At 37.0% G+C, this 25,629-nt stretch overlaps 1 protein-coding gene across 6 annotated transcripts in view; it reads right to left on the minus strand.

Annotated features, from left to right (window-relative positions):
* The window catches only part of UNC13C (unc-13 homolog C), a 740,073-nt gene that overhangs the window by 358,082 nt on the left and 356,362 nt on the right, over positions 1-25,629 (minus strand). For all 6 annotated transcript variants that reach the window (XM_037833921.1, XM_037833918.1, XM_037833916.1 and 3 more), the window contains 3 exons: positions 17,465-17,533; positions 14,523-14,612; positions 4,232-4,360 (listed from right to left, as the gene is read on the minus strand). In XM_037833921.1, coding sequence (XP_037689849.1) covers positions 4,232-4,360; positions 14,523-14,612; positions 17,465-17,533 — 288 coding nt within the window. The remainder of the gene's footprint in view (positions 1-4,231; positions 4,361-14,522; positions 14,613-17,464; positions 17,534-25,629) is intronic.

Raw genomic sequence — 25,629 nt, forward strand, 5'->3', positions numbered from 1 at the left:
CATTTCCAAGTGTCTCTAAGCATCAACAGATGCCTGTGTGAGCTTTTGGGCTCTCTTAAATACTTCAGTGAACCAATAAAGACCCACCCTGAGTGAGCAGGATCCACACCTCCATGGAAATAATTTAATCAAAGTCATCACCCACTGTTGGGTGAGTCACATCTCCATAGAAACACTCAATCAAGAGGTTCCACCCAACAAGTTTGGGTTAAAAGGTCATGACTTCTCTGGGGTCCATAAAAGTTCCAAACCAGTACATTCACATCCTGAACCCCAGAAAGACATGCTCTTTTCATGAGCAAAAAAAAAAAAAAAAAAAAAAAAAGTACAATAATTCCATCACAATATAGATAAGTACACCAAGTCTTATCAAAATTAGTTACAGGTGTGGTTTGTCCTAAAGCAAAATTTCCCTCTGGCTGTGAAACTTAGAACAAGTTATCTGCTTCCCATATACAAAGGAAGGACAGCCATAGGATAAGTGTTCCTATTGCCATGGGGAAAAATTGAAAGGAAAATAGGCATCACTGAACCAAAACAGTTATGAAAACCTGAAGGGCATATTTCATTACATTTCCAAGTCTGAGAGTCATTTATAGAATGATATTTTATCCTCAGGGCTTGAGAGAGTGATAGTCCCACCCTTTCCAAAGGCTTATGCAGAGGTTTTTTACTCTCCAAGTGCTGGGGTGGGTGCTCCAAAATATCCACACATTGGGAAGACCACCTTCTTCTCAGCTCAACCTTCCTCAAACATTGGGGCAGCACCTGGACTGTCTTCCACCTCTGGGGCACATGTTCAACCTCTTCAGAAAAGTGGGGTGGTAGCCAGCCTCTCTTCAGTCTCCAGGGAATGTGCCCCACCCTCTCTGAGACCTGGGGTGGCAGCACTCTTCCTGAATACTGAGGCTGAAGGACCCCCTCTGCTTCCAAGGCCAACTTATCCTTTCCACATGCATGGGTTACCCTGCTCTCCTTGCCCAAGATTTCTTGGCTTCAGACCTTGGCTTGCATGATTCTGCCTTCTCTGAAGAAATTTTTCCTCCAATCTGTCCCTTTTCTGTCCCTTTTAGTCCAGACTGGCAGTGTTTTTGTCTATACAGACCTCACAAAAAAATTGTTAGCTTGGTATGCAGCATATAGGGGTTAAAACCATCAGACAACAGGACTTTCCACATATCCTTTCTGGGTAACTTCATCTTCAATCCTGGCTTGTACTGAAATTGCTGGCTGGAGTTTTCATTAAATCCTCACATGGGGCTGTATCCCCTGGGGTTTCATTTTCTGAAAGCCCAGAGTTTTCCAAACCAGCAATTTCTGGTTTCTTTGTGCCTAAGAGGTCAGTTCTCAGCTTATCTCTTTTCTCTTGCATTTTACTATAAGCTGCAAGGAGAAGCCAGGCTGCATTTTCCACATTTAGTTTGAAGATCTCTTCAGCCAAGTATCCCAGCTCATTGCTTTCAAATTATGCCTTCCATCTGACACCAATACTCAATTTTGCCAAATTCTCTGCCATTTAAGACAAGGATCACCTTTCTTCCAGTTGGCAATGACACATTCACCATTTCCATTTAAGTCCTGATCAGAAGTATCTTTTGAGTCCATATTTCCACAACAGTCTCTTCAAAACAGTCTAGGTCTTTTCTATCAAGAACCTCACAATTCTTCCACAATCTTCCCCTTACTCATTTAAAAAGCCATTCCAACATGTTTGTTATTTGCAAACTCAGCAACACCACACTTCTGGTACCAAAATCTGTTCCAGTTTGCAATAGCTGCTGTTATGCAAAATACCAGAAATGGATTGGCTTTTATAAAAGGGATTTATCAGGTTAGAAATTTATAGTTTTAAGGCCATAAAAGTGTCCATACTAAGGCATCAACAAGAGGATACCTTCACTGAAGAATGGCTGATGGCGTCTGGAACACCTGTCAGCTGGGAAGGCATGTAGCTGGCATCTGCTGGTCCTTTGCTCCTGGATTGTGTTTCAAAATGGCTTTCCCCAAAATGTCTCTTGGCCTCTGTCTTCACTCCTCTCTTTCAGCCCCTGTGTGTCCTTGCTTCTATCTCCCAAGGCATTTCTCTTTAAGCATCTGGGTGTCCTCTCTTTGCTTCTCTGGGGCAAACCCTGGACTTCATCTCTAAGCTTAATATCTCCAAACATCCTTCTGTCTGCATCTCCAAGTGTCTCCAAGTGTCAGCAAGCATCTTTGTTGGCTCTTGAACGCTCTTAATACATCAGTGAACTAATCAAGACCAACCTGGAGTGGGCGGGGCCCACACCTCCACGAAAGTAATTTAATCAAAGATATCACCCACAGTTGGGTGAGTTACATCTCCATAGAAACACTCAATCAAGAAGTTCCACCCAACAAGTTTGGGTTAAAAGATCATGACTCTTCTGGGGTCCATAACAGTTTCAAACTAGCCAATTATTATAACTTCCACTTTGGAAATCCCCTAATTGCCTTTAGAAACTGTGGTAGCAGACAGTCCTAGCATGCCTGCCATGTTTCCTGGGGACCCACGAATACATCCTGTGCTCTGGACCAGGTATGTCAGCTTGGCGGTACAAAACACAACCCCCTAGTATTCATTCACTGGAGACAGTCTGCTCTCATGGGCATGTTTTATGACATCCAGCTCACACCCTGGTAGCATGCCTGTCCCTGGTAGGGAAGGAGTAGTGTTCCTCCACTGGGGCAGCATACAGACACCAGAGAAGTGTGATGTACATAGACTATTTCCCTGCACAGGCCACAGATTGGGACCTGCTGTCTGTAGGGAACTGATGACCATGCTCAGTCTCTTCTCTATGTGAGTAAATGTCTTTCCATGAGAGCCTGTGTGAGTCATGCCTTTGCTGGCAACCCCAGCTGTTGCATTGGCATGAGTTGACATCTCTTTGGGTGTCTCTCCTTCTGACCAATTAAAGCCAATGTAACTTACTGAAAATTAGTAACTTTTATTTGGGTTTGAGATCTGCTGAACAGAGCAGTCTCCCTTCCAATACACCTCCTACATTGATTATTGATTATTATTGATGACTCAGTTCTATTGACACTATACAAAATCCAGCTTGAGGGAGTCAGATCTCCCACTCTCCTTCTTTCAACATTTGCTTTTTTTAAAATCTTATTTTGTATTATAGAATATAACATTTGCTTTTTAAAATCTGCCCCACCCAAGTAACCAGGAAGTTGCACAGCTTATCTCACAGTTTTCAGTATTTAGTAGAGCAACTTCATTCTCCAGGGAAGAGGTCATGGAATAGATACACATTAAGCAACCATACCCAAAACACCAGCATTATATAAGTTATAGCAATGAACAAGTCATAGTGTGCATTAGAAACATCCATAGAACAAAAAGATATATCATGAATAAAGAGGAAACTATGAAATCCATATAACCAACAAAAGATTACTGTCTGGATATATTTTAGAACTTTCTACAGATTAATAAGAAAAAGATAAGAAAGCCAAGACAAAAAAAATCAGCAAAGAATTAATACATAATTCACAGAAGACATATTTCAAATGTTCATTGAACAGGTAAAATGATGTTCAAACTCATCAAAACCAGAATACTGTTCATCTCTGGGGAGGGAGAAAGACAAGAGAACGGAATTTGGAGGAGGTACAAAGGGAAGTGCTGTTTCATATGTAACATTTAATGTATCTACATGATAGAGAACAGAAACAAATATGGCTAAATGTTAACATTTGGGCCTCTAGGTTGTGAGTATATGGATGTTTGATTTACTGTACTTTTTTTGGATATTTTTGAAATATTTCATTACATAACATAACATAAAATTTAGAAAAAATTCTCCATCTATCACTTTTATGAGTTAAAACGATGAAAGGCAGTATGAGTTGGGGAAGAACATAGGATCAGGAGTTGTAATCCTACATTCTATTCCCAAGTATGCCACTTACTCACTATGTGACCTTGAGCAAATCTCTTAATCCTTCTAAAACTGATTCCTCATTCCAGGAAAACTCAATCAATAATATCTGCCTTTCCTATATAAAGTTATTATAAGGAGTCAATTAGCTCATGTATATGAAAGTGATGTTCAAATGTGAAGACATGGAAATGTAAAAACCTATGGTTAATATGAAATTAAATGAACATACCTTCTCTTTTACAGTCATTCTAAATTGACTGAAACAGACATTAGAAACTGGAAAGTAGAGATCATAAAAGACAAGCATCATTTCTTACCGGATCTATTAGCTGAGAATAGAGCTCATGGCAATTGTCAAAAATGTACTTGTATGTAGAATCCAGACAAGCTCTGACACAGTCCTTCACCACCATACTGGCCTTTGGGGGGCTTTGAAGTTCCAGAACCTGGAAGAGAAACTAATTTCTTAAACTCAAAAACAGAACATTTTGATCCAGTATAAACAACTCAAACAATACTCAATAAATGCTTTCAGTTGATTTTTCTACAGTCAGTAAATATGGTTTCAGAAATGTTTTAAGTGTGAAAATATCCATTTTAACTTCCTTTATTGCACAATTTATTGAAAATGATCATGGTTTTAAGTAGTGAAGTGAAAACATTGAAAGTGACTAATCCAACATAGGTCATTCACTCATTCCATTCAGTCATTCAACAAATATTCATGAATCACCTACTATATGCCAGGCAATACTAGATGATACTGTAATGAACAAAAGAAACAAAAAGCCCTTCACTTGTAGAGTTTAAATTCTAATGGGTGATATAGGCAATACAAAAAAATAAATAAGTAAAATATAATAGGTGATGTGTACTGAAATTATATATGATAGTACATGCCGAAGAGAAAATTTAAGCAGAGAAGGGGAATAGGGAAGTTCCAGTGGAGTAGGATTAATTCAGAGAAGAGTGAGAAGAGATGAAGTCTGAGAAATAATAAGATGGGAAATGGGGAAAATCCCTAACAATCCATTGTAAGAACTTTAGTTTAGCAAGGTGGGAAGGAACTGGAGGGTTTTAAGCAATGGTACAAAATGACCTAATTTAACTATCTTTTAAAAGACTCCCTTATGTTGCCTTAGAGGGAAATGGAAAAAGTAGAAAGACCAATTATGAGACTAATGAAATAACAATAGTAGAGAGAAGACAATACTTGGACCAAGGGGGTAGAACTAGAAGTAGTTATAAGAAATAAGATTCTGGGCATGTTTAGAAGGGAGAGCTAATAGGATTTGTTGACAAATTGGATGACTGGTGTGAGAGAAAGAGAGGAGAGAAGGTAATTCCAAGCTTATAGCCTGAGCAACAGGTACAACGGAGGTGGCCTCAACTTAGATGTGAAGGAATGTGGCTGGGAGATCAGGATCTCAGTGTTGGACTCAGGATAAGACTGAGATGCCTGTTAGATATACAATCATAGATTACAAGTAGGCAACTGAACAGTAGAAGAGTCCAAATACACTCATACAAATACGGTCAATTGGTGGTGGTGGTGTTTTCACAATGATACTAAAACTATTCAATACAGAATAATCTTTTTAATAAATGGTGCCAGAACAGTTGAACATCGATATACTAAAAACTTCTTTACCAATACTTAACATTTTATTAAAAAAAATAAACCTCAAAAGTGGAACATAGGCCCAAATGTAAACAGTATAAAACTTTCAGAAGAAAACAGAAGTAAAAACTCTTTGTGACCTTGGTTTAGGCAAAGATTTCTTAGGTAGGACATCAAAAACACTATTCATAAATGAACATATTGATAAATTGTACTTCATCAAAATTAAAACATTTTGCTCTACAAAAGATACTGTTAAGAGAACTAAAAGACAAGCCACACAGTCTTTACAATTCACAATGGATGGATGTGGCCTAAGGGTACACTGAGTGAAAAACACAATGGCAAACTGGTGTATACACACAATGGAATATTGAGTGGCCACAGGAAGGAATGAAGTTGTGAGGTATGCAACTAGGTGAATGGACCTTGAGGGCAGTATGTTGAGTGAAATAAACCAGAAATGAAAAGACAAACATCATAATGCCTCACTTACTTGGACTAAGTATAATATGCAAACTCTGAGAATTGAATCTGAAAACATAGGTTATCAGGGGAAACCTTATGGTAAAGTTTCCTAGATTGCTAGCTCTTACAGAAGTTAAATCTATTCCTGAGTTGTAATGGCTATTTCTAAATTCTGAGGTGCTGACCTCCTTATGTATAACCTGGCCAGTCCCTGGAACTTTGCGTATCTGTGTGACATGACACCTGAGACTCAGAGCCAGAGTTCAGCAGCTATGAATGTCAATATTACCCCATACAGTAAATGTTAAAGAAGCCAAAAAGAGATCAGACTTCAATTAGAGATATGAATGAAATAGACTTGGTTAGGACTAAGGTAACCCAGACTAAAGGGTAAAGAATGATATTGGTGATGTTTTTAAACTTCAACTTCTGTGTAAGACCAGAGGAAGAGATGTTTATTTGGTGAAAAATCTATATTTTCTGTAGCACAATATATAATTTAACTTGTAGGGTTAGTTTATTCAAACACCATAATTACATGGAACCTTGAATAGGGAGTGGGATCTTGTTGGTTTGCACAGGTTAGCACGAAGCCTCAATACATCCCAGAGTAATTTGGGCAGAGAATAAAAAGTATTTGCAAAGACCCCTTGTGGGACTGGGGGAAAATGTGGAAATATTAAACTTCCCCACTTGGGGAATTCCTGATATTCTCACAAGCATTTGGGACTACCAATTTAGAAGGCCAAACCCTTGATCTTGGGCTTGCCCTTATGAAGCTTGTTACTGCACAGGTTAGGCTAAGCCTACTTATAATTGTGCCTGAGAGTCACCCCTAGAGAACCTCTTTCGTTGCTCAGATGTGGCCTCTCTCTCTAAGCTGAATCGGCAAGTAAACACACTGCCCTCCTCCCTACATGGGACATGACTCTCCTGGGTGTAAATCTCCTGGCAATGTGTGACATGACTCCCAGGGACGAACCTGGACCTACCATTGAGGGACTCAGAAAGTCCTCTTGACCAAAAGGGGAAGATAAATGAAATAAAATAAAGTTTCAGTTGCTGAGAGATTTCAAATGGACTTGAGAAGACATTCTTGAGGTTATTCTTATGTGTTATATAGATATCCCTTTTTGGGTTTTAGTGTACTGGAATAGCTAGAAGGAAATATCTGAAACTGTTGAACTGCAACCCAGTAGCCTTGATTCTTGAAGATGATTGCATAACTATATGGCTTACACTGTGTGACCATGTGATTGTGAAAACGTTGCAGCTCACATTTCCTTTATCCAGTGTATGGACAGATGAGTAGAAAAATGGGGCAAAAAATAAATGAATAATACAGAGGGATGGGGGATGGGATGTTTTGGCTGTTCTTTTCTCCTCTAATTTTTATTCTTTTTTTATTTTTGCATTAATGAAAATGTTCAAAAATTAATTATGGTGATGAATGCACAACTATATAATGGTATTGTGAACAACGGATTGTGCACCTTGGATGATTGTATGGTATATGAATATATCTCAATAAATTGAGTTAGACAATGAAAACATAAAAAAAATACAAGCTACAGACAGGGAATAAATATTTGCAAGTAATATATCTGACAAAGGACGTCTATCCAAAACATAAAGAACCCTGGAAACTCAATAGTAAGGAAACAAGCCCAACCAAGGGAAATGGGCAAAAGATTTTAACAGGCAATTCACAAAGACGGTATTCAGATAGAAATCAACGCAAGAAAAGATGATCAACATCACTACTTATTCATAGATAATATTAAGACCACAGTAAGATTTGAATTCACTCCTACTAGAATTGCTAAATAAAGGTGGGAGAAAAACAAACACTGAAAATTCCAGGAACAACCATAACTCTCAAACACTGCTGCTTGGGATGAAAATTTTACAACCATTTTGGAAAAGTTTGGCAGTGTTTTGTAAAGTTAAACATATATTTACCATATGACCCAGAAATCTCACTCCTACATATTTATCCAAGGAAACCGAAAACTTGGTTTACACAAAAACCTGCACATGGATTCCCAGGACCAGTTTCTGCCTCCATAGAAAGGACAAACACTTCATTACCGTGGGACCCATGGAGTAGGAGCCCACAGCTCTGGTACTACTTGGGCCACATCCATGCAGGAAACATGGTCTCAAAAAACAAAAAATGCTCTCCATACAACTTATCTGCAGGAAAGACACATCTACCATCATGTCATAGAAACAGAAATCTCATACTCAAAAGAATGTTATTACATGTAGTAATGTGACAGAACATTTTACTCACAGATCCAGAGTGACTCAACATGCATGAGAAAGAAACCCTACTTCAGCTATCTTTGTGGTAAAGCCCTCAGTGACCAGTCATCTTTCAATCAACAAAAGCATATTCACACTAGAAATAAATCATATGAATGTCAACTAATTGGTAAATCCTTTATTTGAAGCTCTGGCCTTACACATCACAATGGAACTCATATCAGAGAGAAACGATATGAACACCATCCATGTGGCAAAGCCTACAAAAGAATGTATAACTTTTATCTACATGTGAGAATTCATAATGGAGAGAAACCCTATGAGTGTCATCTATGTTGGAAAGCCTTCACTCGATGTTCTGCCCGAGAAAACATGAGGGAGCTCACACTGCAGAGAAACCATATAAATGCCATCTATGTGGGAAAGTCTTCAACAGAATTTATAGCTTTAGTATACATAAGAGAATTCACAATGGAGAGAAACATGAATGTCATCTTTGAGGGAAAGCCTTTATTCCTTGTTCTGGCATTTGAAGACACGGAGAAAACTCACACTGAAATGATACCATAAGAATATCATCTATGTGGATATGCCAGTTCTATGTATTATGTCTCCCAAAACGCCATTATCTTTGATACAAACTTGTGTGGGCAGACATATTAGTGTTGATTAGATTTTGGAATCCTTTGTTTCCGTGGAGATGTGCCCCACCCAACTGTGGGTGATGACTCTGATTGAATAATTTCCATGGAGGTGTTACCCTACTCATCCAGGGTGGGTCTAAATTAAATCACTGAAGCCAAATAAATGAGCTGACAACCAGAAGTAAATCAATGCAGCTGTGAGTGACTTTTTGAAGAGCAACTGAGAGTGATATTTTAAAGAGGAGCTACAGCCAAGAGGGACACTTTGAAGAATGCACAGGAGCAGAGAGAGGAATTGCAGTTTACAGAGACACTTTGGAAACAGCCTTTGAAAGCAAACTTTTGCTCCAGAGAAGCTGAGAGGACAAATGCCCCAAGAGCAACTGAGAGTGACATTTTGGAGAGAAGCTGAAGCCTAGAGAGGAACATCCTGGTAGAAAGCCATTTTGAAACCAGAACTCTGGAGCAGACACCAGCCATGTGCCTTCCCAACTAACAGAGGTTTTCCGGACACTATTGGCCATCCTCCAGTGAAGGCACTCTTTGTTGATGGACACTTTATGGCCTTAAGACTGTAACTTTGTAACCAAATAAACCCCCTTGATAAAAGCCAATCCATTTCTGGTGTTTTGCATCCTGGCAGCATTAGAAAACTAGAACAGTGGGTAAACCTTAATTTAATTTTATAAATTTAGACAACATGACAGAACTCAAACTGGACAGAAACCCTATATATGCTATATACATAATCCTGACTACTTCATCAATCTAAGCCAATTCATACTTTAGAGAATCAATAGGAATGTCATTTATGTAGCAAAGCCTTTAGTGGATGGTCTGATACACAACATGAGAGAACTGATATGTAACAAAAGTGGAAGAGTCTTCATCCACTGATCCACCTGATAGAGAAAGAAGTCTTTACCAGAGGATTAAGCTCCTTGAGGGACTTACAGATAATTCATGCTGGAGATGTTATTTATGTTAAATCACACAAAATCATTTACCAATACAACACTTGTAAGGCAAGTGACAATTCACACTATATTAAACTGTTATTGGTGTTCATGAATGAAGGCATGTCTTCTGTGATCACTCATTGCTTAGGAAACAATAACCCTAGAGTCAATTTAGGAAAATGTTCAGCTGGATTTCACATCAGAAAATTCATGCTGGAATATAAAATAGTTTATATTGACCCTTTACTACTCAATGTAGTAAAGAGTCAAGAATTTTGATAAGACTTACGATTGAAAATATGTAGGGCAACAATGTAGGATTTTGAAGTGAGATGGGTTTACTGAATGACATATTTTGTAAGAGGTAATATGAAGTGAGATTAAATCAACAGACAGTACCTGCATACATGTAAGCAACAAATATTATTGCTGAAAATCTAATATGTTGGCCAAATTCTAGTTTTCTTTTTATGCAATTCTAAACACAAAGATTTGAATCAATCAGAAAATAACTTTGCATGTTAACTAAAAATTTGGAACACAAAAATATGATTCCTAACTATTTAGTATTATAATATATATGTATATGACAAGGATAAAACAAATATAGATAAAGAAACACACTTTAGAAGTCGAGTCTTCTGGTACATAAATACTCCTTTTTAAAAATAACATTTAATATTGCCATAAAAATTTAAAAAGGAATCAAAAATGAAACTATTAAAATAAAATGCATCAATCAAAAAAACTGTACATGAATATTTATAGCAGTTTTATTTGTAAGAGTCCCAAACTGGAAACAACCCAAATGTCCATCAACTAAGTGAATGGATAAACAATGTGTGGTGCATCCTTAATAAAGAAATACTACTAAGCAATAGAAAGAAATGAAATATTGATACATGCAATGGCACAGATGACTCTTCAATGCATTATGCTATAAACTGTATGAACCCATTTATATGAAATACTGGAAAAGGCAAAACCAAAGAGGGAGAAGAGATTAGTGGTTGCCAGGGGGTGGGAGAGGTTTAGACTACAAAGGGGCAGCACAAGGGAATCTGGAGTGTTATAGAACTGCTCTGCTTCTTGATTGTGGTGGTTATTACCAAACTATGCATTTGTCAAAACTAACAGAATTGTATCAATGGAAAGAGTGAATTTTACTGTCTAATGAGAAAAAAAGATAAAGAGAGGAAGAAATCCATTCAAAAAATAATGGAAATAAATACATTGGAAAGATAATATATGGACAACTATTTTGAGGAGTTTTTCTATTGGAAGAAAGGAATGGGAATAGTAGCTACAGAAGAAAATGGAGTCAAGAGTTATTTTTCAAGATTGGAAAACTAATAATCTGTTTGGTGATAGGAAAGATCTCATAGAGAGGGAAAGTTGATGATTCAAGAGAAAGGGAGGACCATCTCACACCATTTAGAATGGCTGCCATTAAACAAACAGGAAACTACAAATGCTGGAGGGGATGTGGAGAAATTGGAACTCTTATTCATTGTTGGTGGGACTGTATAATGGTTCAGCCACTCTGGAAGTTGGTCTGGCAGTTCCTTAGAAAACTAGATATAGAGTTACCCTTCAATCCAGTGATTGCACTTCTTGGTATATACCTGGAAGATCTGAAAGCAGCGACACGAACAGATATCTGCACACCAATGTTCATAGCAGCATTATTCACAATTGCCAAGAGATGGAAACAACCCAAATGTCCTTCAACAGATGAGTGGATAAATAAAATGTGGTATATACACACGATGGAATACTACATGGCTGTAAGAAGGAACAATGTCCTGAAACAAATGACAACATGGATGAACCCTGAAGACATAATGCTGAGCAAAATAAGCCAAGCACTAAAAGAGAAATATTATATGCTACCACTAACTAATGTGAACTTTGAAAAATATAAAACAAATGGTTTATAATGTAGAATGTAGGGGAACTAGTGATAGAGAGCAATTAAGGAAGCAGAAATGATAACCCAATAAGAACAGATAAGCTATCATGGGTAAATATAATATTCTGGGAATGCACAGAAATGACTATGGTCTGTTAATTTCTGATGGGTATGGTAGGAACAAGTTCACAGAAATGTTGCTGTATTAGGTTATTTTCTTGGGGTAGAGTAGGAACACTTTGAAAGTAAAGTAGTTATCTTAGGTTAGTTGTCTTTTCTTACTCCCTTGTCACGGTTTATTTGAAATGTTTTTTTATTGCATGTTTAAAAAAATTTTTTTTTTGATATAGTTGATTTAAAAAAAGAGAGTTACTTTAAAAAAAAAAAGAAAAGAAAGAAACAATAAAAAAAATATGCAGAGCCCCCTTGAGGAGCTGGTGGAGAATGCAGGGGTTTTGGGCTCCCCCACCTGGATGGTTGCTGATGTGCTCACAGACATAGGGGACTGGTGGTTTGATGGGCTGAGCCCTGTACCACAGGACTTGCCCTTGGGAAGACTGTTGCTGCAAAGAAGAGGCTAGGCCTCCCTATAATTGTGCCTAAGAGCCTCCTCCCGAATGCCTCTTTGTTGCTCAGATGTGGCCCTCTCTCTCTAGCTAAGCCAACTTGAAAGGTGAAATCACTGCCCTCCCTGCTACGTGGGATCTGACACCCAGGGGAGTAAATCTCCCTGGCAACATGGAATACGACTCCCGGGGAGGAATGTAGACCTGGCATCATGGGATGGAGAATATCTTCTTGACCAAAAGGGGGATGTGAAAGGAAATGAGATAAGCCACAGTGGCAGAGAGATTCCAAAAGTAGCCGAGAGGTCACTCTGGTGGGCACTCTTATACAGAATATTGACAACCCTTTTTAGGTTCTAGTGAATTGGAGTAGCTAGCAGTAAATACCTGAAACTACCAAACTACAACCCAGAATCCATGAATCTTGAAGATGATTATATAAAAAATGTAGCTTATAAGGGGTGACAATGTGATTGGCAAAGCCATACGGACCACACTCCCCTTTGTCTAGTTTATGGATAGATGAGTATAAAAATGGGGGAAGGAAAACAAACAAAACAAACAAACAAAGGCACCCAGTGTTCTTTTTCACTTTAATTTTTATTCTTGTTATTTGTGTGTGTGTGGTAACCAAGGTGTCAGGGATTAATTTTGGTGATGAATGCCCAACTAGGTAATGGTACTGTGAACAATTGCATGTACGCTTTGTTTTGTACGACTGTATGGTATGTGAATATATCTCAGTAAAATGAATTTAAAAAAAAAAGAGAGAAAGAGAAAGGGAGGATTGCTGGACCAATGATTGAGTATGCAAGAGGAGATGGGATCAATTGCACAAGTGGAACTGACAATTCCTCAAATGGTAACAAAAAAGAAACAAGTGTATATAAACACAGATTCAGGTAATTAGCTAGATGAGGTGAGTGGTGGGAGCTTGAGGATCTCTGGTCAATTTGCTTCTAGTTTTTTCAGTGAAATAGGAAGCAAGGTCACTAGCTGTTGAGTGAAGACAGGGGAGGAGAAGTTGCAAATTTGAAGAGATTGTGTTTTCTACACACTGCCAGTTTGTGACTGAAGGATGGCAAGCAAGTAGCACATGTGCTGGCACTCTTCCCTCACCCCCTTTTCCTCACCCCCTGAGGGTCAATGGCAGACCTTGTTGTCATCTGGGTAAACTTTCGCACTGAGCCTTGCGTGGTCTCCCAATCATTCTCCACGTATGACTACAGTAGCTACTGCCAGTAGATCTGAACTAGCATAAAACATACAATCCAATGTCATTCTTTCTATTTATCCAAGTCATCCAATGTAACCATGATTTTAAAACAAATGAGGTTTAATTGAACTTTAAGGAATCTAAATGATTGTTGATACAGTATCGTTTTGTTTTCTATTTCTCTCATGAAGTACCCTGTATTATAAAATACCCCTTAACCTCCAGGCACTGAACATTTTTAAAAAAGTATTTAAGATTGTTTTTTCTCTCCAGGAATTTTCTAAATACAGAGCATAACGCTTTCTTTCAAAGAGCAAAAACTTTTAGCCCAAAGTCTGGCAGGTAGCTTTATGAACAGCTTTACCTTTATGGGCATCTGAATTTTCCTTCTAGCTAAAATTATGATTGTAGATAATTTACTATTAAAACAGAGGAGATATATCTAAAAAGAAGCACTGGACAGTTTGGTAGGTAATAGACAATTATACTAATGAATTAGGCAATCAAATATATTTCTATGTAGACATTGCCAGGGCTGGAAATGGAGTTTGCACCAAATGGGGGTATACATAAGCGTCAGTTACTTTCTTCTGTTGAAAAAGTCAGCAAAACTTTCGAGTTAAATTAAAATAAGATCTAAACTCTATTTCTTTTTAACATTCTTTGGGATTTTTTTTTTTAAAGAGCATATCTATTTAGATTTACTAGAGGGCTTCATTTAAGATGGATTTAATTTGAAACTAAATTTGAGCCAAATATATCAGAATACCCTAAGTGGATAGGATATTAATCCCTTTTACAAATCACTTTATATTGGAAGATTCATTTAGCTCAGGCAAAGACAGGACAGCTTAATCACTGGGATTGATCAAGAGGAGGGTAGAACAAGACTTTATAAGGAAATAAATGTGTTCTATGTCACATGAAGACAGTGGCAGAAATCAAATGAGATACCTTCATCCTAAAAAAGGTGATGCTTGTTAGCAGGTCAACAGTTGATTTCAGATCTTGCAGTCTTTCACAGTTGCTGGCAGGAAAGTTTTCCTAGTTAATCAGGAAACATAAAATGTACAGGGTAGAGTTAGCAGCAAATCTGGAGGAGGAAAATAAACTAAAACTAGCTTTCTGTAACAGAAGATGGAAAGTAAACCACATAATTTTTTAATCAACTTAGAAATATTCTCTTCTTAGGCTTAGAAAACCATATCCTTCTATTTATCCCTACAATGTAATAAACATACAAAACAATATCACTACTATAAGATTATTAGGTTATTAACCCTTGTTCACAAAGTAGTTTTGCCACAAAAAACAGCATCTATTTGAAAAATATATTTACAATTTTCAAAAGCTAGGCTTAAAAATACTTTAGGAATTTCTAAATGTGCTATGTTTGCTTCTAATCACAAAGAAACTTTTAAAAGTAAAAAAAAATAAGATTGAAGTATATATTCTCTCCTTGAAGCACTGTGAATCTCAACAAAAGTTTTTGTAATGAGGTTTGGTGAGACTTGCCACTAAAAAAATACATATGTTCAGAATTTTGAAGCATAATTATTGAAATGCTTGAACTAAGAAATAATTATAAAATTGAGCCATTTCTCCTATTAACATGTTCTCAGATTGTCTTTCTTAGGAGCCATCAGGAAAACAACTCAGCATCCATGAACTCTAGCAGAGTTGGGGTAACTAAATGGTGGGGAATGAGGTAGCCTGAAGTAATTGCTTGCCCCAAATATCTTCTTAAATGCCTGGCATGGTGATTCTGTTCTCATAATGCTGGACCCAGTTCTAACATTAAACTTTAGTTTGACCAAATTTGGTATTATAATTTCCAGGAGGTCACTCTAAATATGCAATTAAAGTAACCATCAGTAAAAGACTAATTAAGTAAACTGAACAAAAATAAATGCAGAAGGTATATATATGTGCAGACAGGGAAAGATGTTTATGATAAATTATTAAATAAGGAGTGTAAGATGCAGAAGAGAATATGTAGTCATGACTATAGTTATTTTGTAACTAAAATTCTTTTTAACTAAGATATTCTGTAGCTAAAATTGTTAAGTGTGTATTGATGCACACACATATGAAAACATTTGTGTGTCTGCATATATGCATATATACATATACAAATACACATATACACATACATATATACACACAGATGTATGTGGGGGGATGTTATTGGAAGGACACTCAAAACCATAGTTACTTTGGGTGAGAGAAACTGGAGAATTTTCATTTATAACTTTCCATGTTGTTTGCATCTATTAAATAATGATTTCATTGCTTTTGTAAAGCATTTATGGTTATCAGACAGGAAGGAAAGATCTTAAGGGTCTATATCCTTTAGCAGTTCAAGGTAATTGGAAAAGGCCCCATTCTTATAATTAGATGACCTACACACAAATCCTGGCTTCCTCTCTTGGTTTTGTGACTTTTATAAAGTCACTTACTTCTTTGAAATTCATGTTACTTGTCTATAAAATAGATCTAATTCACTCGTATGCTGGTAAATGTCTAATCAGCTCTTCAAAAACAAAATGTATACGTAAGTATATTATAAATTTTACTGATATAAAAGATGTTTAGCTTGTAATTTACAAACAATACAATGTATAATACTAACACTTCATATTGTAAACATCATGTAGTCAATTGATTCTCTTAGAATACTTCAATTTTTCTAATTTCCTGTATCCCTAGTCAACTTGTGTTGTAATGTAACCCATGATTTGACACATGGAATTGCATCTCAATCCATGAATTCTTTCCCCAACAAATTTATTGTCATTAAACGTGTGGTACTCTGATAAACTATTTCTCACCTTCATATGAATTATATTCATTAAGCCAAAATCTTTGAGCTTCAGCACTAAAGCAATCCTGATTTCTAGCATTTGTTGATTCTTCATCATAATTGATTTAAAGCTACTAAGATGATATTACTGAACACAGAACTGGGAAGAGATTCCATCAGCACTCTATTGTATATAGCATTTCCACCATAGTGATACAATAGAAGTAAATAACCTCAAGAGCAAAGATAATAAAAACTTTAGTAAAATTAGGAAGTGATGAATTTTTAGTAAATTATGTTTGTTTTTAATATGTTATTTAATTTTTAGTCTATATAATTTAAAATATAATAATGGCTGTGTTTAACAACCAGATTGCAAAATTACTAAATATTTAATATTCTTTTTCAATCTGATATAGTTTGCATCCAGCACACCACTAGGTTATACAACTTTTCTCCATTCTAACAACTTCACAAGGTTATAAAAACATTGCAAATGCAGTTTGTAATCTGCAAAACTCTATCCTACAATGTTTAATCTCACTTTATTAAACATTTATTAAGGTCCAATTTATAAGATAGTTATCATAAAGGACACACAGTGTGTCTCTTTCTGGTATATTTCAATGGGGTGAAATACAGAATTGTTGACAATGAACTCTGGAGAGCTTCAAAAAAGCACATTGTATTGTTTAGGAGGAAAGAATTAAGCAGTAAATCCCAGCAGGAATCTCAGAAGTTGGAGAAATATCAGCATAATATCTCAGTAACAATGGATGGGTTTTCAAAATGAGAACTGGGCCACATGTTAACCTAATGAATTAGCTGAGGGTCTGCCACCCACTCTGATGGTTAGTAAAAAAATAAATAAATAAATAAAATGTTAAAGCTGGACATACACAGAGAATATTGTTGCAGGTTTACAAGGGGCAAGGTACATGAACAACAGGTTTCTGCTAATTTCATCCGGTGTGGCAGAACCTGAGATAAGGATTTTACTTTTCAATTGTCTAGAGAATAATTTTTTAGACTACTACAATAAATCATCTGGACCAAACAATATTTTACCTTTAGGCAAAAATTTTGTACATACCCTATACTTCGACAGGTCAATCCTCAAAGAATTGTGCAACTGGTCCAGTAGTTTTATGAATTTTTCCCTCTGTACAAAGCAAACACAAAATAGGAAAATGGAAACAATGGTCATTCTAAATGTAATCCTCAAAAAAAGTCTGTGGTTGACTGTCCTCATTTGACAGAAAGGTATATTCAAAGATGTCAAGTGACTTCTCCAAGATCATCGAATTGGTATGTGGCATAGCAGTGATTCAAACTCGGTCTCTTTGACACCAAATCCATGCTCTTTTCAATAAGCCACACTGCCTCTCTGTGTTGAATGTAAAATGTATAATTGTCCCAGTAAACTATCTGGATGGTTGTATTCCCTACAAAGAGCACAGACAAATGAACTGCCACTGTACTTCTCTATGTGTAATGATTCACAGCAATATAATGTGTCAACAGGAAATAATTTAATCCACTCCTATATCTAACCCCACATACCACCACCCTCATCCCAGAAATAAATTCAATTTTTTTTAACTTTTTCCACCTTTTTTTGTCAAAAAGCAATCTCAAAAAGCATTTTCCTTTTGGAAGCAATTACAGACTTTGTAATCTGAAAAGATCAATTGCTTTTAAAGAATATTTATGATTTACTGCTAAAAACAGTATAAAATACCAATGCTTCCTCTGATGATATGTTAGAAAGGGACTAGCCACTGAAAGATTTGAAGACAGTAAAAATGAGTTTTGCTAATAAGTGTAAGGTTAAAGTTGCATGGATTAAAGACAAACAAAAGAAAAACATCAAAGCCACACACAAGCCCTGTAAGTGGACATTTCACCATTGAGTCTCCTTTTTCTCATCAAAAAATAGCAATAACAACAAAAAAGAATGGGTGGAATTAAATGACAATAAACGTCTCTTCCTACATTAATACACTGTAAACACCAAGTTGCCACTTTGGAAGACACTGGCAAAAATGGAAAGTTTTCCCAGTAGTTTCACTTATGAGTTGGATTTTTGAGGTATGTAACACTTGTCCTTTGGAGTCACTGTTCTTGATGCAGTGAGCTGAATATTGACAGGAGTTGATGAATTATTATAAATTTAAACTCCAATTTTTGGAGTAAACTGCTGTCATCAGGTTTGCATATCAGTCAACAAAACTCTAATATATCCACTCTGGGTTAACCCCTGTGGAGCCAATGAAGGGGCATAGGAAATGAACCTTGCCTTCCAGAAGCTTACACTCTTGTTGAGAAGGTTAAGATTCTTGATCCCAATAAAGCTACCGAAAAGTAAAAATGACTTGAATGCCTTAGAGTTCTCTCTCCCACTCTCCACCATACCTTCCCAGGGGAGGAAGCAATCTGTGCTATCCCTTTTCAATTCCCCAACCCTCATCCTTGTGTGTCCGTAGCTTTCAATCAAAACAGAAAAATAAAAGTCACTGTAATAATCACTTTAGACACAGTAAAGTTAATCATTCAGATAACTGGAAAAATCAGTATGATAGATTTCAGGTCTCTGGATGCCTCATCTGACATGAGTGATTGTACAAATCATCCAGACAGCAGAAGTGACCCTGGTCAACCATTCTGTAGCCTAAATCAGTGGCCCTGTTATACACTGTTCTAGTTTGCTAATGCTGCAGAACGCAAACCAGAGATGGATAGGCTTTTATAAAATGGGGGTTTATTTCGCTACACAGTTACAGTCTTAAGGCCACAAAGTGTCCAAGGTAACACCTCAGCAATCGGGCACCTTCACCGGAGAATGGCCAATGGCGTCCGGAAAACCTCTGTTAGCTGGGAAGGCAGCCGGCGTCTGCTCCAAAGCTCCGGCCTCAAAACGGCTTTCTCCCAGGATGTTCCTCTCTAGCAAGCTTGCTCCTCTTCAAAACATCACTCCCAGCTGCACTCACTTTCCTCTCTTTGAGTCAGCTCATTTATATAGCTCCACTGATCAAGGCCCACCCTGAATGGGCGGGGCCACGCCCCCATGGGAACATCTCATCAGAATCATCACCAACAGCTGGGTGGGGCACAGTCCAAGCAAATCCAACCAGCACCAAAACTTCTGCCCCACACAAGATCACAAAGATAATGGCATTTGGGGGCCACAATACACTCAAACCGGCACATATACTCTGGGACAGACCAGGCTGGTTGCCTGCCCAATATCCATTCTTCCATTCTCCCTTGCTAATAGAATCCAAATATTTTTTTCAGATGAAAAATGTGCCCAGTATAAAATGCTTACCTTCCCAGATCTCTCTTCTACTGGATGTGGCCATGTGGAAATGTCATGGCCAATGAGATGTATACAGACATCTCTGGAAATGCTTATGAAAGCAGGTGGACTCAGCTAACATATTATCAGTAAGTTTTAACTTGGAAAGATCCTTAAAAAATGCTTTGAAGACAGTGTTTATGTTAGTGTTTGCTACATAGTTCTTTGTTAAGTATATCGTTTAGGTTTTTCCCTTTTGCCCTTTGTGTTTCTCCTCTTTTTCCCAGCTCAAACTCAGATTAGATATTGAAAGGCAAAGCAGTCATCTGGTGTCCATAAGATGAAAAGGTAAACAAAAGGTTAGAATAGTGGAAGGACAACCCTCATCCACGCTCTTCTGCTCGTGCTTTTTAAAGATTACAACCAAGAGCAGTTGCACTAATCCTGAATTCCTTAACTCTGAAATGGAAAAAAAAAATTAAATTTATTTAAGTTTATTTAGTTGCTTTTCTGATTCATGCAATGGAACAGAATGCTAACAGACACAGATCACACATTTGGTCTATCCACCTCAGTCTTTCTCAGCTGGAAAATTTCCATTCAAGGAAAACAGAAAACTGCTGTCCTTGTTGTTATTAAATCTCAAACAATAACAGCTGATGTGAAATTAAAAGCATTCTGCTGATGGAATTTTCATAGAGATTCTTTAAACGCAGGACAGCTTCAAATGTAATTTTATTTACCATATTTCTATTTAACTAGAGTGAGATTGCCTTTACAGAAGGAGAGGTGGTCTGCAGCTTACATGGTGTCATTTGAGGAGTAACAAAAGACTGGGTGATTAAAAATCGTTTCCCTGAGGGGAATGTGTCACAATGCCTGAAACTGCTACATTATTCAGTTCTTTGCCTTAATAAAGGACCACATTTGTCTGGTAGAAGGCAAACCAAAATAATAATAATACAAAATATTATCAGTTATCAAAAATTTGGGTCTAAAGAGTTGATTGGAATAACTCTTGACTAGGGGTCAACAAACTGTCTTTAAAAGGGGCCATATAGTAAATATTCTCAGCTTTGTGACCTTGTCACAACAATTCAACTCTGCCATTTGGAGCATAATAGCAGCCATGGAAAATATGTAAATGAATGGGCATGGCGTTTTACAGACAGATATTTAAATTTCATATAATTTTCATGTATCATATATGACAGTCTTTTATTTTTTTAAGTAATTTAAAAATGTAGAGAAACAGTTTTAGCTCATGGTTCACACAAAAACAGTCAGCAGGCCAGATTTGGCCCTGAGCAGAGGGTAGATTTGATTAGGGGATGGTGGTGGTTTGAAGCTGCATGTAACCCCAGAAAAACATGTTCTCAAGTTTAATCCATTTCTGTGGATATGAACCTATTATATGTAGGACCTTTTGATGAGGTTACTTCAGTTAAGGAGTGGCCTACCTCAATCAGGACGGATCTTAATCCTACTGCTGAAGTCCTTTATAAGTGAAGTGAAATTCAGACCGAGGGTGGGGTGGGGGGGCAGCGAGAGTGCCACAGGAAGTAAGGCACTGAAATTCAAGGGAACCCGGAAGGGAACTGAGAGGCCAGGAGAGGCTGACATGTGCACTGCGATGTGACACAGGGCCAAGGACCAAGGGTTGCTGACAGCCAGCTCCAGAATGCCACAGCCTTTGGGAAGAAAGCATTGCCTTGATGACACCTTGATTTGGACTTTTTCCCAACCTCAAACTGTGAGTGAGTAAATTCCCATTCTTTAACCCAACCAATTTCACAGTACTTGCTTGGGCAGCCTTGGACACTAAAACAGGGAGATAATTGCCCCTACACAGGGTATTCTCAGAAAGCTTACCCAGGATCCAGGGAATAGTGGAAGGACAGACTTGTAAGGAAGGGGTACAAACATCTCTGCATCTTCCTCAGTTTCTCTCTTTGATTCCTCTTTCTTTCTCCCTGTCTATCTCCAACAGCCAGGAGTGGAGTTACATGGTCTGATGGTTTTTTAAAATTTATAAAAGGAAGATAAAAATTATTCTGACCTAGACTAGCACATTATACCAATATTTTCTCCAGATCAGACCAAAAGCAGCAGTTCATTAAGAGAAAAGATACATTTCAAATAGAAGTAATGCAGAGGATAACCGATTGTTTGATAATTCAATTGCTGTGAATCATATGAACATATTGGAAATAAATTTACATTTCTTATTGAGAATAATATTTATACATATGATAGCAATACAATAAAATTATAAAACACTACTACAATGATGACATCAATGACAAACTTCAAGCAACAAGCTTCAGCAATTCAAAGAGTATTTAAAACTCACATCACAAGAAAACCTGAGAGTCACTGATGTGTTATAGTTCACATATGAAAGAAACAATAAAAGTTTTCTCAGATTTGACAAAAGTCATTAAAATTTACATGACATTGTCAATGAGTTGTAAAGATGAAGGAAACGTCTAAACTACCAATAAAAACATTTAATCAACTGTGCCAGATAAAAGACTGAATAATCTTCCTTTTCTTTCTACAGAAAATGATAATTCAGAAGAGTTGTCATATTTTGGAACTGTCTATATAACTGCTTGTCAGGCTGTACATCAAAAGATAGCACCTTTTTGTGTATATGACATATTTTATAGTAATGGAAATTGAATGCCCGAAACTTAGACGTCAGAAACCCCGCCCGGGAAAACTACTTGCCAGCAAAAGCTAACCTCCTCTCAGCTCTGCATAAGTATCTGTCCCATCCGCTTGGTCGGGGCAGTCATTTGTGCCCTACCCAGGCGGGCTACTGTCCACTTCCGGAGTAAAAACCTTTGCCTGAACTCCTCAGTTGTCTCTTGTTTCTGGCGATTGGGGGTACCTTTTCAGAAATGGCTGAAGTTGTGGAGCTGAGACCCATGGCATTCTTTTAAGTTTGTTCTCTACTTGTTGAATAGTGCTTTGAAAGTTGTTACTATTATGTATATATGCTAAATTTCATAATAAAAAACAATAATAAAAAAGAAACAACTGCCTCCAAAATCTTTCCCAAATCCATTCTCTCCTTTGCTGTGCCACTTTTTTTTCCTAAAAGACTGTCTAAATGAAGCATTACTTGCTTTGCCAGGACTAGTCCATTAGCCTTCTTTTTCATCTAGTCTTCCCATGTTCACATGGGCGACTGCCCCTACCAAGCGGATGGGACAGATATTTATGCAGAGCTGAGAGGAAGTTAGCTTTTGCTGGCAAGTAGTTTTCCCGGGCGGGGTTTCTGACGTCTAAGTTTCAGGCATTCAATTTCCGTTCCTATACCATTACATATACTATTCCATTATATACCAAGGCCTAGTTTACTCTTTCTTCCTTTCTTCACTGTGTCTTCCTATATTTCAAAATCTGTAAAACTAAAAACCATGAATCTCAAACTCTTGTAGTGAGGTTTCTGCGATGATCTTAGTTTCTGCCTATCTTGTACTGCTACATCTGGAAAGCAAACATGAGGTGGAGGCCAATTTCCTGCCTCTTGGCTTTTTTTTCTGCTGCTAAGTGAAGTTTTGGAGACCTTCGGTCACTTGCTTTGTAGTTTTGAAAAGACAGTTGCATTAGCAAAGAAGGCAGCCTCTTGATTTCCCAGCTTCCCACATGTAAGAAAGGGAGAAGCTTCTCTGGCAAATCAGTTTTGCTGCGATACTCTGAGAAGTATTAGGTGAGCACCTCCTCTAGTCCTGCAGATGATATTGTAAGCATCTATTTCTCTGCGTTAAATCCCTTTCTGCTTAAAGATAATTTTCCTACTCTTTCTTGAACTTTGAAATACTATGCATTTGTAAAACTTCCATGGGCCCCTGAAGAGAACTGATCACTTGCTCCCCTGCAATATCAAAGCATATTTGTAAGTATAAACTCTTTTGGCACTTACCACATTTTGGGAATAATTTATAGCTATTTTACACATATTTATGAGACTACCCCAACAGAATATAAGCTCTAAAGGAGGAGAGGTCAACATTTATCTTTTAATCTCTCCATACTTGCTATACCACATGGGGTATCATATAAATATGAATTGAACAAGTGGGCAAATAAAAGAACACAAAAATGTGAAGAAATATGTGCTGGCTTATTTATTTTTGCCTTGTACTGACTGTATCAAAGAAGGTGCATATGTTCAGAAGAAAATAGAGCCTACATAAACCTTAATTTTACTTACAGTTTACTTGCTATTTGTGTCTTAAGATAACTCACTAAATAAATTTCTTAAAGACTTATATTTGAAATTGAAATACTGATCTCAGCCTCATTGAGTTTTCTTCCTTTTCAACCCCTGATCTACCAATGGGTGTCTTTGATACCCATGGAGACATTTTTTCCAATAAAGTTCTTAGTTCTTCTTGACTCCAAAAACTTTACACTCAGTGGTTTATTGGTAAACAGGCTCTCCAAAAACAAAACAAAACAAAACAAACCTTGATTTGTAGCATTTGTCAATTTCCACTGATATAAGTACTCTCAATATGGATGATTTCAAGGATGGCTATGTTTAATAAACAGCTCACAATATTCCTGAAACTTTAGCAATCATTTCTCTTGAGCAGTTACAAAGCCAGTTCCCAAATACCACTATTTTATGTTCAATTTTCAACAATCTATGCCAACAGTCACATTTTGAACCTGAAACTCTTTAACTTTGAAATTTTAACTAAAATATATGATGTTCTTATCATAACCTTCTCTCTTCCTCTACCTCTCCCTCTCTACTACCTGCATTCTCTCTCTCTTTCTGGTCTGTCTCTCTTTATCATGCTTCTCATGATTCTGCTTATCAAACCGAGACCCCATGGTAAATCATTTCAACTTCTGTCTATATACTAATTTCCTCATCCTTCCATTGCCTCTTTTCTGCAAAATTTCAGTATAGAATCAATCCAACTATTAGTCATATCTGTTACTACATCAATATCAGAATGCTGAGAAACTCCAAGAAAATCTCACAACCACATGAATTGTTGTCACAACAAATTTGTGGTATATAACATCAAATGAGCCTCAGCTTTGCTAGGAAGTCCTCTTATGTGACCTTGGAGCATTCTTCTTTTTATTCTTTCCAGTAGTTATCAAAACCTTTAAAGACTTGGTTTCTAATGACTGCATTATATTTTAGTGAATGAATGGATCCTAACTTCCACAAATATTCATTTATCCCAGTCACTGAACAACTCCATGAAACAGAGCTTCAACCTTAACTGACCCACTGTACGGTGACCTCCTAACTGCCTAATCAAATGGGATCATTTCTTTTCCCATCATGCTTGAACTTTTTGCAACAGTTGACAATTTTATACACTCTCAAAATTGTTTCCCCTTGCCTTTCACAGTATCACATTTTTATGCTCATTTTTGTCCTAACAACTTTTCCTCAGCAAACTCTGCTTGCCTCTCTTCTCTTCACTCAAGGGTTCTGTCCTTGAAATTCTCTTTTCACCTGATTTCGAGCATTAAAAAAAAAATCCATACTGTGACTTCAAGTAATTTTATATACAAAACGTGTGAATTGGGTAGGAGTAATGGTTTTATTTTCTTAAAGATTTGTTTGTTTTACAATTCTTTTGGGTAAGAAAGAATTTGCCATTGGTTTATATTTTGGAGACTCAAAATGTCTGAGTTATATTGTTGAGAAGGATAAAGAAGGGCCAATATAATGGCATTATTAGGTCCCAAGTGACAGTTTCAACTTTACTAGCCAGACAATAAAAACTTGGAGCTCTAAAATAGAGGTGGGATACATTATATATAGAATGTTTGACCCAGCAAACAGCATTATTTTCCATAGGTAGAGAACAATATACTCAAACTCCTATGCTATTTACCAATTTATCAAGATATTATTTAAAGAAATATTTCTTCTTTTGACTCTATAGTCCAATAAGTTATTGCTCTACAAAATG

Source organism: Choloepus didactylus, chromosome 4 (assembly GCF_015220235.1).
Source record: "Choloepus didactylus isolate mChoDid1 chromosome 4, mChoDid1.pri, whole genome shotgun sequence".
Taxonomy (NCBI): Eukaryota; Metazoa; Chordata; class Mammalia; order Pilosa; family Megalonychidae; genus Choloepus; species Choloepus didactylus.